General features: G+C 41.2%; 1 protein-coding gene across 3 annotated transcripts in view; it reads right to left on the bottom strand.

Annotated features, from left to right (window-relative positions):
* Positions 1–16,578, bottom strand: part of TRPM4 (transient receptor potential cation channel subfamily M member 4) — a 215,750-nt gene that overhangs the window by 94,746 nt on the left and 104,426 nt on the right. For all 3 annotated transcript variants that reach the window (XM_056541826.1, XM_056541825.1, XM_056541827.1), the window contains exon 2: positions 14,320–14,576. In XM_056541826.1, the coding sequence (XP_056397801.1) occupies positions 14,320–14,481 (162 nt within the window). In that variant the 5' untranslated portion in view covers positions 14,482–14,576. The remainder of the gene's footprint in view (positions 1–14,319; positions 14,577–16,578) is intronic.

Raw genomic sequence — 16,578 nt, 5'->3', positions numbered from 1 at the left:
GTTGTGCGCCAGAATTCTGTCTGCGCCACAATGTGAGCTAGAATTTGCGCCAAAATAGCAAAAAACCCGACCGACTCACCATTTTACAGAGAAAACCTGAAAAAGGGATGTGGCCATCAGGGAAGGGGGCGTGGTCACCAAAAATGGGATGTGTCCCCAACATTTTCAAAAAATCCCAACATATTTAATAAGATTTCCACAGAAAATGTGGTGGATTTGAGCTGAGGAAAACCCTACAGATCAAAGCATGTGTAAAAAAAGGAAAATGTAGGGAAAAGTTCAAAATGTAGGGAAACCTTAGTAAATACCGTGGAAAAATATCTGTTGGGGAAAAAAAAAACGCAAAGAAACCTACACAACATTCTTAATGTGATTTACTGCTCCCAACAGATCTTTCTTACTATTATATGTAAGGATTTGCTTTATCTGTATTAGTTATCCACTTATTTTTCTTTAATACTCACGTTCTCCTATTTTTGGATGCCATTTTGGGGGATTCAGAACCAATTACCAGGTTTCCATAGAGTTATGGTCTCAACATCCAATGGATTTAACATACAATGGTCTCAACATACAATGGTTTCATCAAACAATGGTTGTCCTGGAAGCAAATCATATTGTAACTTTGTAACTTGAGGGACCACCATAAAGCTTATCAACTTCCTTTGTTACATAAGGGAATATTCTTGTCTAATCTTGCTTTCTTATTTACTGTACACCCTTTTATACAAGAGTAATACGATTATCTCTTTAGTCCTGCAGTTTCCTAAGGCCTTGTTCACACAATAAGTAGTTTACACAATTATTCTGTAGTACAATAGAATAACTAATTCAGATTCTTGTATCCTTTATACATTCCAGAAGAATGAGTACATACAGAAGAATTGAGTAGCCATGTAAGTATGTCATTTTATTTATTTATTAATTTATAGGCCTAAAATAGCATAAATAATAGGTGCTCTAATATTCTTAAAGGGATACACTGCTGAGAACATCTTATCCTCTATCTAAAGGTAGGGGATAAGATTTTTGATCGTGGGGATCCTGCCGCTGGAGACCCCCGCGATCTCTGGGCCGGCATCACGCCACACCCCCTCCATTCATGTCTATGGGAGGGGACGTGACGGCTAGTACATAGTCGTCACGCTTCTTAGCATAGACATGAATGGAGGGGGTGTGGCGGCTGGCACTGCCAGTCATCGGGCACGAAGGAGAGTTCCCTCCGTGCACCGAATGACAGGGGTCCCGCAGCTGAGATTGCGGGATTCCCCAGCGGCGGGACCCCCATGATTAGACATCTTATCCCCCATCCTTTGGATAGGGGATAAGATGATTTCAGCGGAGTTCATCTTTAAAGCTTGTGGACAACTGTTTATTTTTTCTTTGTTTAATTGCTTCCTGAATGCAAAACTAAAGGGGTTATCCCACCACCAACACTTATCCCCTGTACATGAGCGGTCCTGAGATGCAAACCTCTCCAAAAGACGATAAGACCACTCCCTCAGCCAGACCAGATTTTTTGTTACGGATTTTCATTTTCACCATTTATTATGCATTCTTTGAGAAGAACACCCCTAAGAAGACCACTTTTTGTACAATTTTTGGTGTCTTCTTAAAGAGGTTTTATTGTACTTCTCACACTTTAGAGATGGATCTATTTTATGTTGTGAGCTAAAAGGTCTTGACTGCTACACTGTAGAACAATACACAGGAAATTATAGTAATCGGGTATACAGGACATTATGAGACTAAGATACGCATGGCATTTCATAGGACTAGGATAGGGAATATACAATATACAGTGGTTATAAGTTACAATATACATTAGCTCCAGGACGACTTTGTATGCTGAGACCATAACTCTATAGAAACCCGGTAATTGGTTCCGAAGTCCCCAAAATGTCATCCAAAAATAGGAAAAAGTGAGGATAAAAAAAAAGTATATGTAATTTCAGTATATGTAATTGAAAAATTCCATGTCATAGTCCACTATGAGGACTAAAAAACTGTGAATAAAAAAAAGTTAATAACTGAAGCCTCTTCCCTTTTAAAAGTTTAAATCACCCCCCTTTTTCCTTGTTTTAAAGAACATTATGTAAACAAAAATAAACACATGTGGTATCGCTGCATACATAAATTTCAGAACAATTAAAAAATAATGTAAATTTAGGTGCACGGCGAATGTCGTCAATGTAAAATAAAAAATACCAAAGTTCCAAAGTTTGGATTTTTAGTCACTTCAAAAAAAGTAAACAAAAAATTTATATTAAGTGATCAAAAAGTTCCACCAAAACAAAAATGTCACTGATAAAAACTATAGATCACAGTTCAAAAAATGAGCCCCATACATCCCCGTATATGGAAAAATTGTCATAGGGGGCAGAAGAGGAAAATTTCAAGCATAGAAATGTGCGTACAAAGAGTTAGAATTTTTTTAAGTTGGTAAAATAAAACAAAAGCTATATAAATTGGGTATCATTCTAATCATATGGACCTATAGAATAAAAATAAGGTAGAATTTTTACAAAAAGGTGCACTGCATAGAAATGGAAGCCCCAAAAGTTCCAAAATAGAGTTTCTTTTCAATTTTGTCCCTCAAATAATTTTTCTTTAGTTTCACTGTAGATTTGGTGAGTAATGTCATCACATAGTACTATTGGTGGCGCAAAAAAAAAAAAAACTCATATGGGTCTGTAGGTGTAAAATTTAAAGTGTTAGGACTTTTAGAAGGTGAGGAGGAAAAAAAGAAAGTGCAAAAATTAAAAATTCCTTTTTTAATTTAAATGTCTATTTATCAAAAATCCCAGCGTCCTTAACCCCTTGGGGACAGAGCCCATTATGACCTTAACCCCTTAAGGACCAATGCAAATAAACCTGTACGCCCCTGAAAGACCAGGCCTGTTTTTTTTCAAATCGGGGATGTCTGTCTTTATTAGAGAATAACTCTGGTAACGTTTTGCCAATCACGATAATTCTGACATTGTTTTTTTGTCACAAGTTGTCCTTCATGTACATAGTAAAAGTAAGCCGATATCATATGTAGTTTTTTTTTACAATGCAAAAAATCATGACATTTTTACAAAAAAATACGATTTTTTGCTATTTTAACACTAATTGGTTGCATATATTTATACATACTGACCAAATAGTTTATGAAACTTATACTTTCAGATGTCTACTTTATTTTGACGTCATTTTTTAGTTTTTAATTAACAGTTTAAATTAGTTAGAACCCTAACAATTTAACTTGAAATTTTGAAAATTTTGAAAATTTGAAAAGTTAATTTTTTTTATGTGCTATGCAAGGTTTGCAGAAATTAAAAGGTAGTAGAACATAGGAACACCCCCCAAATGATCCCATTTTAAAAACTAGACCCCTCAAGGTATTCGCTAGGGGGTACAGTGAGTATTTTAACACCATAGTTTTTTGGCAGGAATTATTACAAAGTCAGTGTTAAAAATTCGAAAATTGCAATTTTTCACAAATGCATCATTTGGGGGGCATATTTTTTGTACATCACTTCTGATATTGAAAGAAATGCACCCTATATTTTATTTAGCTGCTTGTCCCATGTTCGGAAATACCCCCGCTTTGGCCATATATGGTTCCTTGGCCGCGTGGTAGGACTCAGAAGGAGAGGAGCGCCATTTGGCTTTCAGGGCAGAACAGTACCCCCACCCCCACAAGTGACCCCATTTATATACCGCACCCCTACAAGTTATTGGCTGGTCGGCTGGCAGTATAACGCGTCTGTCTGTGACAGTTAAGGCTCCTGATGGATATATCCGCCATGTTGTGGGAATAAGCACCCGCTCATGGCGAATATATCCATCACTGCTGCGGCTGGGTAGCTCAGTGCGTCCGCTCATGACTGCTGGCGGAAAATCCGCCGCTATGAGTGGACGCACAAAGCTACCCAGCCGCAGCAGCGAGCTCATTACCGTGACTGCTGCATAATGTGTAGGATCACGTGGCGGACATCCGCAGCATATTACATGCTGCGGATGTCCGCCAATGCGATCCTACACATTATGCTTTTTTTTTTTTTATTAGATTCATTTAATAAATGTATATTTAATATATATATATTTTTTTTACACTTTTATTACATTTTTATTTATTTTTACACTTTTATTTTATTTATTTATTTATTTTTACACTTTTTAATGCTTTGGAATACTTAGTATTCCAAAGCATTGCAGTTATATGCTGCCTGCCAGTTTTCACTAGCAGGCAGCATATTTCACTGGCAGGCAATACCCAGGGCAGACCTGGGGGTCTTTGTAGGACCCCCGACAGCCCAGGTATGCAGCAGCACCCCGCGATCGCGATGCGGGGTGCTGCAGGAGAGACAGAGGGAGCCCCCTCCCTCTGTCAGAACTCCTTACAGCGCGCGGTCACTTCTGACCGCGGCTGTAGGGGTTAAACTGTCGGGAGTGAAGTGAACTTCACTCCCGGCAGTGCGGCCACACACAGCACCCCGCGATCGCGATGCGGGGTGCTGCAGGAGTGACAGAGGGAGCTCCCTCCCTCTGTCATAACACTTACAGCCCGTGGTCACTTCCGACCGCGGCTGTAAGGGTTAAAACTGCCGGGACCGAAGTTTACTTCGGTCCTGGCAGTGCAGCAGGGTCCCGGCTGTGTGATACAGCCGAGTCCCTGCCGCGATCTCGTGGGTGCACTGGGCAGCACCCACGAGAAGAATGGACGAGTATAGACGTCCAGGTGCGGGAACGGCCGCCAACCTGGACGTCTATACTCGTCCTTGGTCGTTATCGGGTTAAGGACCAGAGCACTTTTTGCACATCTGATCACTGTCACTTTAAGGATTAATAACTCTGGGATGCTTTTACTAATGAATTTGATTCCAAGATTGTTTATTTGGGATATATTCTACTTTGGGATATATTCTAATTTTTTCTTGGTTAAAAATTCCAAAATTTCATGAAAATTTGGAAAATTTTGCATTTTCTTAACTTTGAAACTCTCTGCTTGTAAGGAAAATTGAAATTTCAAATAAATTATATATTGATTCACATATACAATATGTCTACTTTATGTTGGCATCATAAAGTTGACATGTTTTTACTTTTTGAAGACATCAGAGGGCTTCAAAGTTCAGCAGCAATTTTCCAATTCTTCACGTAAATTTCAAAATCTGAATTTTTCAGGGACCAGTTCAGTTTTTAAGTGAATTTGATGGTCTTTATGTTAGAAATTCCCCATAATGGACCCCCTTATGAATACTGCACCTCTCAAAGTATTCAAAATGACATTCAGAAAGTTTGTTAACCCTTTAGGTGTTTCACAGGAATAGCAGCAAAGTGGAGGCGAAAATGCTAAATCTTAATTTTTTACACTAACATGTTCTTGTAGGCCCATATTTTGAATTTTTACAAGGGGTAAAAGGAGAAAAAGCCCCCAAAATTTGTAACCCAATTTCTCTGGAGTAAGAAAATACCTCATATGTGGATGTAAAGTGCTCCGTGGGTGCACTAGAGGGCTCAGAAGAGAAGGAGCAACAATGGGATTTTGGCAAAGCATATTTTGCTGAAATGGTTTTTTGGGGGTATGTCTCATTAAGGAAGCCCCCGTGGTGCCAGAACAGCAAAAACACCCCACATGGCACATTATTTGGGAAATTACACCCCTCAAGGAACATAACAAGGGGAAGGGGTACAGTGATCTTTAACACCCCACAGGTGTTTGACGAATTTTCAATAAAGTTGGACGTGAAAATGAAAAATGTTATTTTTTTCAGAAAAATGCTGATGTTACCCCAAATTTTTCATTTTTTCAAGGGGTAATAGGTGAAAATGTCCCACAAAATTTGTAACCCAATTTCTCTCGAGAAAGGAAATACCTCATATGTGGATGTAAAGTGCTTTGTAAGGGCACTAGAGGGCTCAGAAGGGAAGGAGCTACAATGGGATTTTGGAGAGCAAATATTTCTGAAATGGTTTTTGGAGGGCATGTCGCATTTAGGAAGCTTCCATGGTGCCAGGACAGCAAAAAACACACCAAATGGCACACTATTTGGAAAATGACACCCCTCAAGAAAAGTAACAAGGGGTACAGTGAGGCTTAACACCCCACAGGTGTTTGATGAATTTTCAATAAATTTGCATGTTAAAACAACTTTTTTTTTTTTCACTAAAATGCTGGTGTTACCCCAAATTTTTCATTTTTTTTACCAGGGGTTAAAAATTTGTAACCCCATTTCTCTCGAGTAAGGAAATATCTCATATGTGGATGTAAAGTGATCTGCGGGTGCACTACAATGTTCAGAAGGGAAGGAGCAACAATGAGATTTTGGAGAGAGTATTTGGTTGGAAGAAGTCGGGGGCCATGTGTTTTTACAAAGCCCCCTGTGGTGCCAGAACAGTGGACCCCCCCACATGTGACCCCATTTTGGAAACTACACCCCTCACAGAACGTAACAAGGGGTGCAGTGAGCTTTTGCACCCCACTGGCGTTTGACAGATCTTTGGAACAGTGGGCTGTGCAAATGAAAATTTACATTTTTAATTTTCACATACCACTGTTCCAAAAATCACCTGTGGGGTGTTAAGGCTCACTGCACATGGGGTCACATGTTGTTGTTTTTTTGTTGTTTTTTGCGTTTATGTCAGAACTGCTGTAACCAGCAGTCACCCCTGTGCAAATCACCAGTTTAGGACTCAAATGTACATAGTGCGCTCTCACTCCTGAGCCTTGTTGTGCGTCCGCAGAACATTTTACGTCCACATATGGGGTATTTCCGTACTCAGGAGAAATTGATTTACAAATTTTGTGGAGCTTTTTTTTCCTTTTACCTTTTATGAAAATGAAAAGTATGGGGCAACACCAGCATGTTAGTGTAAAAATTTTTAAAAAATTACACTAACATGCTGGTGTAGACCCCAAATTTACCTTTTCATAAAGTGGCCCTAAACTGTTGCCTTGAAATATGACAGGGCTCAGGAGTGAAAGAGCACCATGTGCATTTGAGGCCTAAATAAAAGTTTGGATAGGGACCTCCGCCACCAAAAAATATCCTACGGCAGTGTTTCTCAAACAGGGTGCCTCCAGCCGTTGCAAAACTCTCAGCATGCCTGGACAGTCAATTGCTGTCTGGCAATGCTGGGAGTTGTTGTTTTGCAACAGCTGGAGGCTCCATTTAGGAAACAGTGCCGTATGAGACGATTTTCTATTTTATTGGGGGGGTTGGGGGGAACTGTGTAGGGATATGTGTATATGTAGTGTTTTACTCTTTATTTTATGTTAGTGTAGTGTTTTTAGGGTACATTCACATGGGTGAGGGTTCACAGCGAGTTTCCCACTGGGAGTTTGAGCTGCAGCGTAAACTTGCCTGTGTGAATGTACCCTGTAAACATCCAGCTGTTGCAAAACTACAGCTCCCAGCATGCACTGACAGACCATCCATGCTGGTAGTTGTAGCTGGAGACACACTGATGGGGAAACTCTGAGTTAGGGTCTGTTACCTTACTCAGTGTTTCCGTACCAGAGCACCTACAGCTGTTGCAAAACTATAACTCCATGCATGGTCTGTCAGTGCATGCTGGGAGTTGTAGTTTTGCAATAGTGTTTCCCAATCAGTGTGTCTCCAGCTGTTGTAAAACTACAACTCCCAGCATGCACAAACAGCTGAAGGGCATGCTGGGAGTTGTAGTTATGCAACAGCTGGAGGGGCACAGTTTGGAGACCACTGTGAATTGGTCTCCAAACTGTGGCCCTACAAATGTTTCAAAACTACAAATCCCAGCATGCCCAGACTGTCCAGGCATGTTGAGATATGTAGTTCGGCAACATCTGAAGTGCCAGATGTTGCAAAACTACAATGCCCAGCATGCCTGGACAGTCTGAACATGCCGAGAATTGTAGTTTTGCAGCATCTGGAGGGCTACAGTTTGGAGACCACTGTACAGTGGTCTCCAAACGGTGGCCCTTCAGATGTTGCAAAACTACAACTCCCAGAATGCCCAGACTGTACAGGCATGTTGGAAGTTGCAGTTCTGCAACATCTGGAGATCCAGATGTAGCAGAACTACAACTCCCAGCATGCCTGGACAGTCTGGGAATGCTGGGAGTTGTAGTTTTGCAACATCTTGAGCATCACAGTTTGTAGCCCTACAGATGTTGCAAAACTACAACTCCCAGCATTCCCAGACAGCCAAAGGCTGTCTGGGCATGCTAGGAGTTGTAGTTTTGAAACTTCTAGGGGGCCACAGTTGAAGATCACTCACCTCCATCTTCAGACTGTGGCCCGCCTGCGCCGTCTCCGCCGGTCACATGCGCCGCTGCCGCCACTCCCGTCGGTCCCATGTGCTGCTACCGCCCATCGCGCTCGCAGCCACTGCCAACACCGCAGCCAGGTACCCCTGCAGCCAGCCAGCTATCACCACGGCAACCCCAACAGGTTAAAGGGGTGCTCCGGTGGAAAACATTTTTTTAAACCAACTGGTGCCAGAAAGTTATACAGATTTGTAAATTACTTCTATTTCAAAATCTTAATCCTTCCAGTACTTAGTAGCTGCTGGATGCTCCACAGGAAGTTCAATTCTTTTTTTTTTTTTTCGTCTGACCACAGCACTCTCTGCTGACATCTCTGTCCATATCAGGAACTGTCCAGAGCAGGAGAGGTTTGCTATGGGAATTTTCTCCTGTTCTGGACAGATCTTGAGATGGACAGAGGTGCCAGCAGAGAGCACTGTGGTCAGACATAAAAATAAAAAGAACTTCCTGTGGAGCATACAGCAGCTAATAAGTACTGGAAGGATTAGGATTTTTAACTAGAAGTAATTTACAAATCTGTTTACCTTTCTGGCACCAGTTGATTTTAAAAACATTTTTTCCACCGGAGTACCCCTTTAAGGGGCTAACCACTCACACCCAATAAACACATCCAATAAGCAGAGGAGAGGGTAGGAAAGGGCAACTGGATGACTGTAGCATCTAGGAAGCTCACCGGCCAGGATCTTTGAGAAGAATTTATATTATAAACAAGAATGTTATGGATTGGTGGGGGAGAGGGTCAACAAGGGACAATGATGAAGACATATGCAAGAATGAAGACACATTCTGAAACGCCTGCCTTTGGCACTGTGACGACTCCTTCTGTATCTTTCTGTTGTGTCTGTTTGGAATGGAAATTACTTACATTTGTGGTAGAGGGTGTGATGCAAAGGGCAGATGGAATTACCCTAGGGGCAGATGGCATCAACCCCTTGTATTCGTGACGCCAGGACATTGTTTATCCTCAATACCACCCGAAGGATCCTGCGCTAGGCACAGGGGCAATAATGACTCCGACGCCAAGTTATGGACAACGGTAGCTTTACTGAGGTTAGACAGGTGGAAAAGCCTATACAGTTCAGCCAGAGCGCAAGGAGGTGACCAGTGACTCAGAGACCTTAAGGGCTTGCTGGGACTTGTAGTAGATGGGGTCAATTTAATGCAGACCACACTGACTTGACAAATTATGACTGTGACTAGACTTGTGCAGGACCAAAATTTTCCTTTCGTTTAGTTTTTTTTTCAGATTTTTTTCCCTGGTTCCGTTAAACCTTCGGGATACAGTAATTCTGTGTTTTATTCTGTTTTCGGACGCATTTATATATTTTTTTCTGGTTCTATTCAGAAACTGTTCGGCTGTCGGATGCATTCGTTATTTCGGATCTATTCGTTATATATATCATTCGTTTCACTTTAGTTTTCGGACGATTTTGTTATTCGTTTTAATGCTTATTTCTAACACTTATTTCTAATGCAGGCCTTGCTGATCCTTAGCTTGTTTTGCAGTTGTCTCTGTGCCAGAAGCTAAGTTTTCTTCAGGTAAACCGTCCATTTCTGCAAATCCAGTGACTCCACACTCCGGTAACACCAGGCAAACTCTCACAGGACGACCTCACAACTAATTAAACAGACTCACTGTCTGTGATACAGTAGGGATCGACTGGAATAAGCTAATTGACTAAAAGGTATCATGTGACAATGAACTCTGATCATGTGACCTCCAAAGGACCAATTGAAAAAAATCTAATTAATTATTTACTTTCGTTTAACGGTTAACGAATGCATTCGTTATCTGACGAATGCATTCGTTATTTTACGAATGTATTCGTTAATCTGATGTTCGTATTATCATGGTTATTCGGGAATGTTCCAAATATGTTTTCGTGCCCGAAAACGGTCAAATTCGTATAAATTTGTGCCAAAACGAATTGCACATGTCTAACTGTGACTGACTTGACTGAGGGCTGATAATACTGAGACTGTGGTTACTTGTAGCTGCAGACTGGACTTGAGGACTCCAATGACTCTGGACACACACCTAGACTCGACTGCACCTCAGCAGGAAGCAAGAAAGGAAAGAGAGCGAGCTAGCTCTGCCCAAGGCTTATATGGGCTTGGAATATATGAAAAACAGAAACAGACAAGAAGCGCAACTATGTGCCGTTACTCTGGTGGAGCGGAGGTAACCACCAGCAACAGAGGGAGAAGTGCTCACCATTTGGTGTTATGCTTTGAGCACAACACCTTATGAAGCTTTGTTACCCAATTCCCGGGTCTGGAGTAAGAGTGCAGCCTGGATCGTTCCCGTCACTGACGCAAATCAGGGCGGTTGGGGAATCCACACATGGAAAGTTGCAGGTGGCAACTTAGAAAAAAAACGATCCTCCTGGCGCTCATCCGATGGTAAGGAATAATCCAATAAGTACAAGGATAATAATAAATATTCTTTTATTGTTAGCGCTATGGACAACACGTTTCAAGGGGTGGGACACCCTCTTCATCAGGTCCTCTGAATCAGAGGACCTGACGAAGAGGGGGTCTCACTCATCGAAACGCGTTGTCCATAGCGCCAACAATGAAAGAATATTTATTATTATCCTTGACCTTATTGGATTATTCCTTACCATCGGATGAGCGCCAGGAGGATTGGTTCTTTTCTAAGTTGCCACCTGCAACTTTCCATGTGTACAAGGCTTATATGGGGGAGACTAACAGGGAGCACATAGGTCACTCTTGGAGTCACCTGGTCACTGGTACCTCCTGGGTAACAATCACATGACATATCACATGGTATAACTCTTAAAGATACAACACATTTTATAATACAATACACTGCAGAACATATGTACAGGGGGGAAACAGGTGCAAGGGGCCCTGGGGACACTGAAGGAGGCTGCCTGACAGGACAGCAAGGGTACGGGGCAACATCTCCCGTACTGGGCCACCTCACATTCTTAACCTTGAAAAAAAAATGTTTTTCTGTACAGGACATGAAAATCCCCATTATTCACCTGCTTGTCATAGGAATCTCTAAGTAGTGACTAGTAATGATTGAGTTAAATGTGGACCATGTCATAGCATTCTAGGAGACATCGTATACTACCTCTGTATTGTTTTCTAAAACATTTAACAAAAAAACATAATTCTCACAGGTTTATCCAGAATCTGTGATAAAAGACAAAAGGAGCTGTAATGTGCCTCAGGCAGATGCAGGTTCAGTATGGGCCTCTTAAATACTAATGCAATATGGTAGTATGCATAAGGATTAGAGGTAATACTGGAGGCTTACTTGCAGTATGATGTAAACTACTGATAACATGTCTCCTACAATTAGTTTAGACCAGTGTTTCCAAAGCAGAGTGTCTGCAGCTGTTGCAGAACTACAACTCCCAGCAGGCCCAGACAGCCTTTGGCTGTCTGGGCCTGCTGGGAGTTGTAGTTTTGCAACAGCTGGAGGCACCCTGCTTGGGAATTACTGGTTTAGACTATAGATGGCAAAACCGTTTAGACATTTGACAGCTAAAGCTATCGAGTTTAGTGGGACCGGATGACCAGCTAATGTTTATGGGAGGCCTACCAAATTTTCCTTAAAGGGGTACCCCAGTGGAAAACAAATTTTAAAATAAACTGGTGCCATAAAGTTATACAGATATGTATATTACTTCTATTTAGAAATGTTAATCCTTCCAGGACTTATCAGCTGCTGTATGCTCCACAGGAAGTTCTTTTCTTTGTGAATTTCTTTTCAGTCTGATCACAGTGCTCTCTGCTGACACCTCTGTCCGTATCAGGAACTGTCCAGAGCAGTAGAGGTTTGCTATGGGAATTTGCTTGTACTCTGGACCGTTCCTGACATGGACAGAGGTGTCAGCAGAGAGCACTGTGGTCAGACAGAAAAGAATTCCAGAAAGAAATACAACTTTCTGTGGTGCATACAGCAGCTAATAAATACTGAGAGGATTAAGATTTTTTGCATAGAAGTAATTTACAAATCTTTAAAGGCATAGAGGAAAGATGGGGCGGCACCACTGCCATAGTTAAATTACTGCCATAATGGGACAGGAGTACTTTGGATAAAAACCATGGGGTGCAAAAAACTAAGAAAGAACAATGTCTGTAAATGTACAAAAAAGATAGAAAATTGTTTATGCACTCACCATGAAAATGAGCCTTTATGTCATATCCAATTCACCGGCAACCGGCATAGAAGGGAAAATGAACAAAAGGCTAATTTTCATGGTGAGTGCATAAACTATTTTCAACTTTTTTGTAATTTCCAAATCTGTTTAATCTTCTGGCACCAGTTAAAAAATGTTTTTTCCACAGGAGTACCCTTATAACAACAGACTAGGTTGTTATATGCCAACACAGTCTATGTTTCTAGATTTTGGAGAGGAGTAGGGCTGGCATGTTGGTTTTTAAATAGGCGCTGTCTTATAAGAAAAACCCTATCCCCATAACATCCAGAACATATTCCTGTCAGTCTGCAGTATCATCTTCATCCAAGCTGAAGCACGGGCAGGGACAAAGTCCAGGAAGTGAGGGCGGGGCTAGCACGCCTCTGTGCTCACTCCTGTCCTATCAGACTTCAGCCTGCAGTGATTGAATGAAAAGACCCAGCAAAGCACAGCAGACTCAGGGAGGAAAGTGATGAGTCATGCAGAGTGAGGACACACACATGAGGACCTCTAAAGCACCGGACAAAAAACTAAGTAAGCAACAGATAAAAGGTATTTGTGAGAGAAATATAGGTGCTAGACATATAAAAATGTACATGATCAGGATTAGGTACTGAGTAACACATAACATTTTTTAGTTTTTTTTGTGGGATATGACAAATACTCTCTGACCCATACTTTTGTGAGATAAGCTACAGCCAGCAGTGTCTTTCTCCCTATGCAGAACATATGCACACATGGCCGGGCTGAGCATGCATGTGTCTGGGAGGATCAGGAGGAATAGATATAAGGTGTATGCTTAAGGGTGCATTCACACCCTTGTTACTATTCACTTGTATGGGCCCGCGGACAATCCCACTTCTCCCCTCTGATAGTTACAAGCATGTGAACATCCTCCTGAGCTGGCCATACAGCTTAGATCATTAGGCATCTTACCTGATCACTCCATGCACATGCACACTCTGTTTGGCCAAGCGTGCGTTCATTTTCCATGGAGAGAGAAAAGATTCCTCTGGCAGCAGCTTATCTCTCATAGAAAAACGGTTCCGGTAGTTGAAATCCAACAGTCTGGTGCTTATTTCTTCCACTGTCTGCGGTCACAGGAAGATCCGGGAGGCCACCATACACATTAGATGAATGACCAGTTCAGCCAGAATTGTCAGGTTTGGCAGACATATCTAATGTGTATGACCACCTTTCAGGCTCTGCATCTGTTAAAAAGGTACTACAGAGGGGCAAAAAAATCAAATCATCTGTAAATGACATCTATATAAAAATCTTAAGCCGGTACTAAACTGCTGCTGTATGCTCCAAAGTTGTGTATTTCTTTCCAGTCTGGCCACAGTGCTCTCTGCTGCCACTTCTGTTTGTGTCAGGAACTGTCCAGAGTAGGAGCAAATCCCCATAGCAAACCTATCCTGCTCTGGACAGTTCCTGGCATGGACAGAGGTGCCAGCAGAGAGCACTGTGGTTAGACTAGAAAGAACTACACAACTTCCTCTGTAGTATACAGCAGCTGATAAGTACTGGAAGGATTAACATTATTATATAGAAGTCATTTGCAAATCTGTATAATTTTCTGTCACCAGTTGCTTTGAAAACATTTTTTTCCCTGGAGTACCCCTTTAAATTTAGCTCTGCCAGATCTGAGAAACTAAGTGCTGCTTCATCTGACCAACTGAACCATCACACAAACTCAGTCCTGTTAAGTCTGAGAAACTCAGCTCTACTGCATCTAAGTTTTATGCAATCTGACATTTAATCTTTGCTGCATCTGCATGTTTGTACCATATTTAGAAAGGATGACTTAATCACTACTAGGTTACTTTAAATCAGTTCTCCTACCTGGAAATACGAATCACGCCAAAATAAATGGTGAACAAGGAAGGTTTTATACATCTTCAGTAATAATGTGCAGAAGTTGTGAACTCCTTCGATCAGCTGTACTATGTGTGCCTCTTGATGTTTCAAGTCAGAGTCAGGCAAGGATATCCTTGCACCAATCATACGTGGGATCCACCAATATTAGTTAATATGAAGCACCTCCTGTTGTTCCTGCGTGTATTATCTTGCCAGTCATAAATCCCATTGTTTACTTGAAGCTGCATGTGCAATAGAAAGGTACAGATAATTTATAGTAATTAAAAACATTACAACATCTTAATAAATGTGAATCATATAACAACTAGAAGCAGAGAGATTGCAGTTCCCAATCTTACAAAGAGAACCCACAATGAAGCTATAAACAGAATTTTGGACAGACCGCCCATTGATTTAGTACAGAACCGTGTAATTCTTCATTTTCACTGTGGTGGCACTGCCATGAAACTGAGCACTTTTAGGGTATGTTCACACTACGTAATTCCCACGTAATTCCGTGAGCGGAATTCTGCGAACGGAATTACGTGCTGTGAACATAAACATCAGTGTGAATGGGTTTCCGCGAGAACCGCTCACACTGCGGAATTTCAGCGGCAGACAATTCCGCCGCCGAAATTGTTCCCTGCAAAGAAAGAACATGTTCATTCTTTGTGCGGAAGTCCGCGAACACTGCATAGCCGTCAATGGTGACGGCGCAGTGCCGCGCGGTCCTACCGCCGAAGTATTGCAGCGGCTGCCGAAATGGAATCTCCGCTCGAGGAATTCTGCGAGCGGAGATTCCGTTCATAATCCGTAGTGTGAACATACCCTTACAGAAAGAAGCTTATTGCTGGTGATCTATGCAGTTGGGCACCCTGGGATCAAGTTGTCATTGATAGGATAGGCTTTTCCTTAGCCGGCCATACACCTTCAATAGCTGACATTCATTAAAGGAGTACTCTGGTGCCAATTCGTCCCCCCCCCCCAACCATTGCACAGAGATGTAGAAGTTATACAATATCCTAAATTACCTCCGTTGAGCAAATTGCAGCCATCCCTTAGTTTTCTGAAAACAGGAAGTACAGGCAGTCTTAAAATTATGAATTTTGTATCCCACTATTCAGCCAGCTGCGGCCATCTTGGTAACGAAGTGTCATCATTTTGCTGCTCCTCTTCAGCCGCCAGTCGGTGACTCCCTCCTCTTACATATGTATATTCTCCTGGTTTGCTCAGCCGGCATTTGCTCGGCTGCGCAAACGTCCCCAAATGTCTCCCTCCTATCAGGCTGAGCAATGAATAATATACCTGCTCATCACCCTGTTACTAGTGATGAGCAGCAGGGGCCATATACAAAATCACGATATTTCGCGAATATATTGACAATTATTCGTCCTATGTTCGCAAAATTCGCACATTCGCTATGTTCATTCACTTTTTTTCCCATGCAAAAAATTGCATAAAAATTTGCATGTGAAAAAAACTAAACAAAAAAAAGAATATTCGTCATTACAAATGTAAAGAACTATATTCTAAATAGTTGCGAAATCACAAAGTGCCAACACTCGCAAAAAAAATTAGCATTACGAATATTCGTAATGCAACGCTCCTCACTTATATAGTTGCAGTCAATACAATAAAGTTTTATTGTGTCACGAATGTCTGTGTGGCTTGTACATTATTTTATAATCACCACAGAAAAGGAGGGATACATGCAAAAGTCAATAGACAAATAAAAAGGTGGTACCAAGCACTAGAATAAAATACCCTATTAGAGACGAAAACCACACAAAAGGGACCATATCATAAAATATTTGTACTTTATTTCATAGATAAACAATTCAACAGCATTAAAATGCTAAGTGCATAGACAGAAAAGGTGGGATATGGGGAGGGGGAGAACACCAGACCACTATGCCTGTATAAATATATATATATATATATATATATATATATATATATATATATGTATATATATATATATATATATATATATATACACAGACATATTGGTTTGGTGTTCTCCCCCTCCCCATATCCCACCTTTTCTGTCTATGTATTTAGCATTTTAATGCTGTTGAATTGTTTATCTATGAAATAAAGTACAAATATTTTATGATATGGTCCCTTTTGTGTGGTTTTCGTCTCTAATAGGGTATTTTGTACATTGTTTTGGTGAATACTCCATCTAGCAATATTGCCTGCTATTCAATGATGTGAGTATATACTTTGCACAATTCCATATGT

Source organism: Hyla sarda, chromosome 10 (genome assembly GCF_029499605.1).
Source record: "Hyla sarda isolate aHylSar1 chromosome 10, aHylSar1.hap1, whole genome shotgun sequence".
Taxonomy (NCBI): Eukaryota; Metazoa; Chordata; class Amphibia; order Anura; family Hylidae; genus Hyla; species Hyla sarda.
The sequence above is the reverse complement of the archived record's forward strand: the minus strand, read 5'-3'. Positions and strand labels throughout refer to the sequence as shown.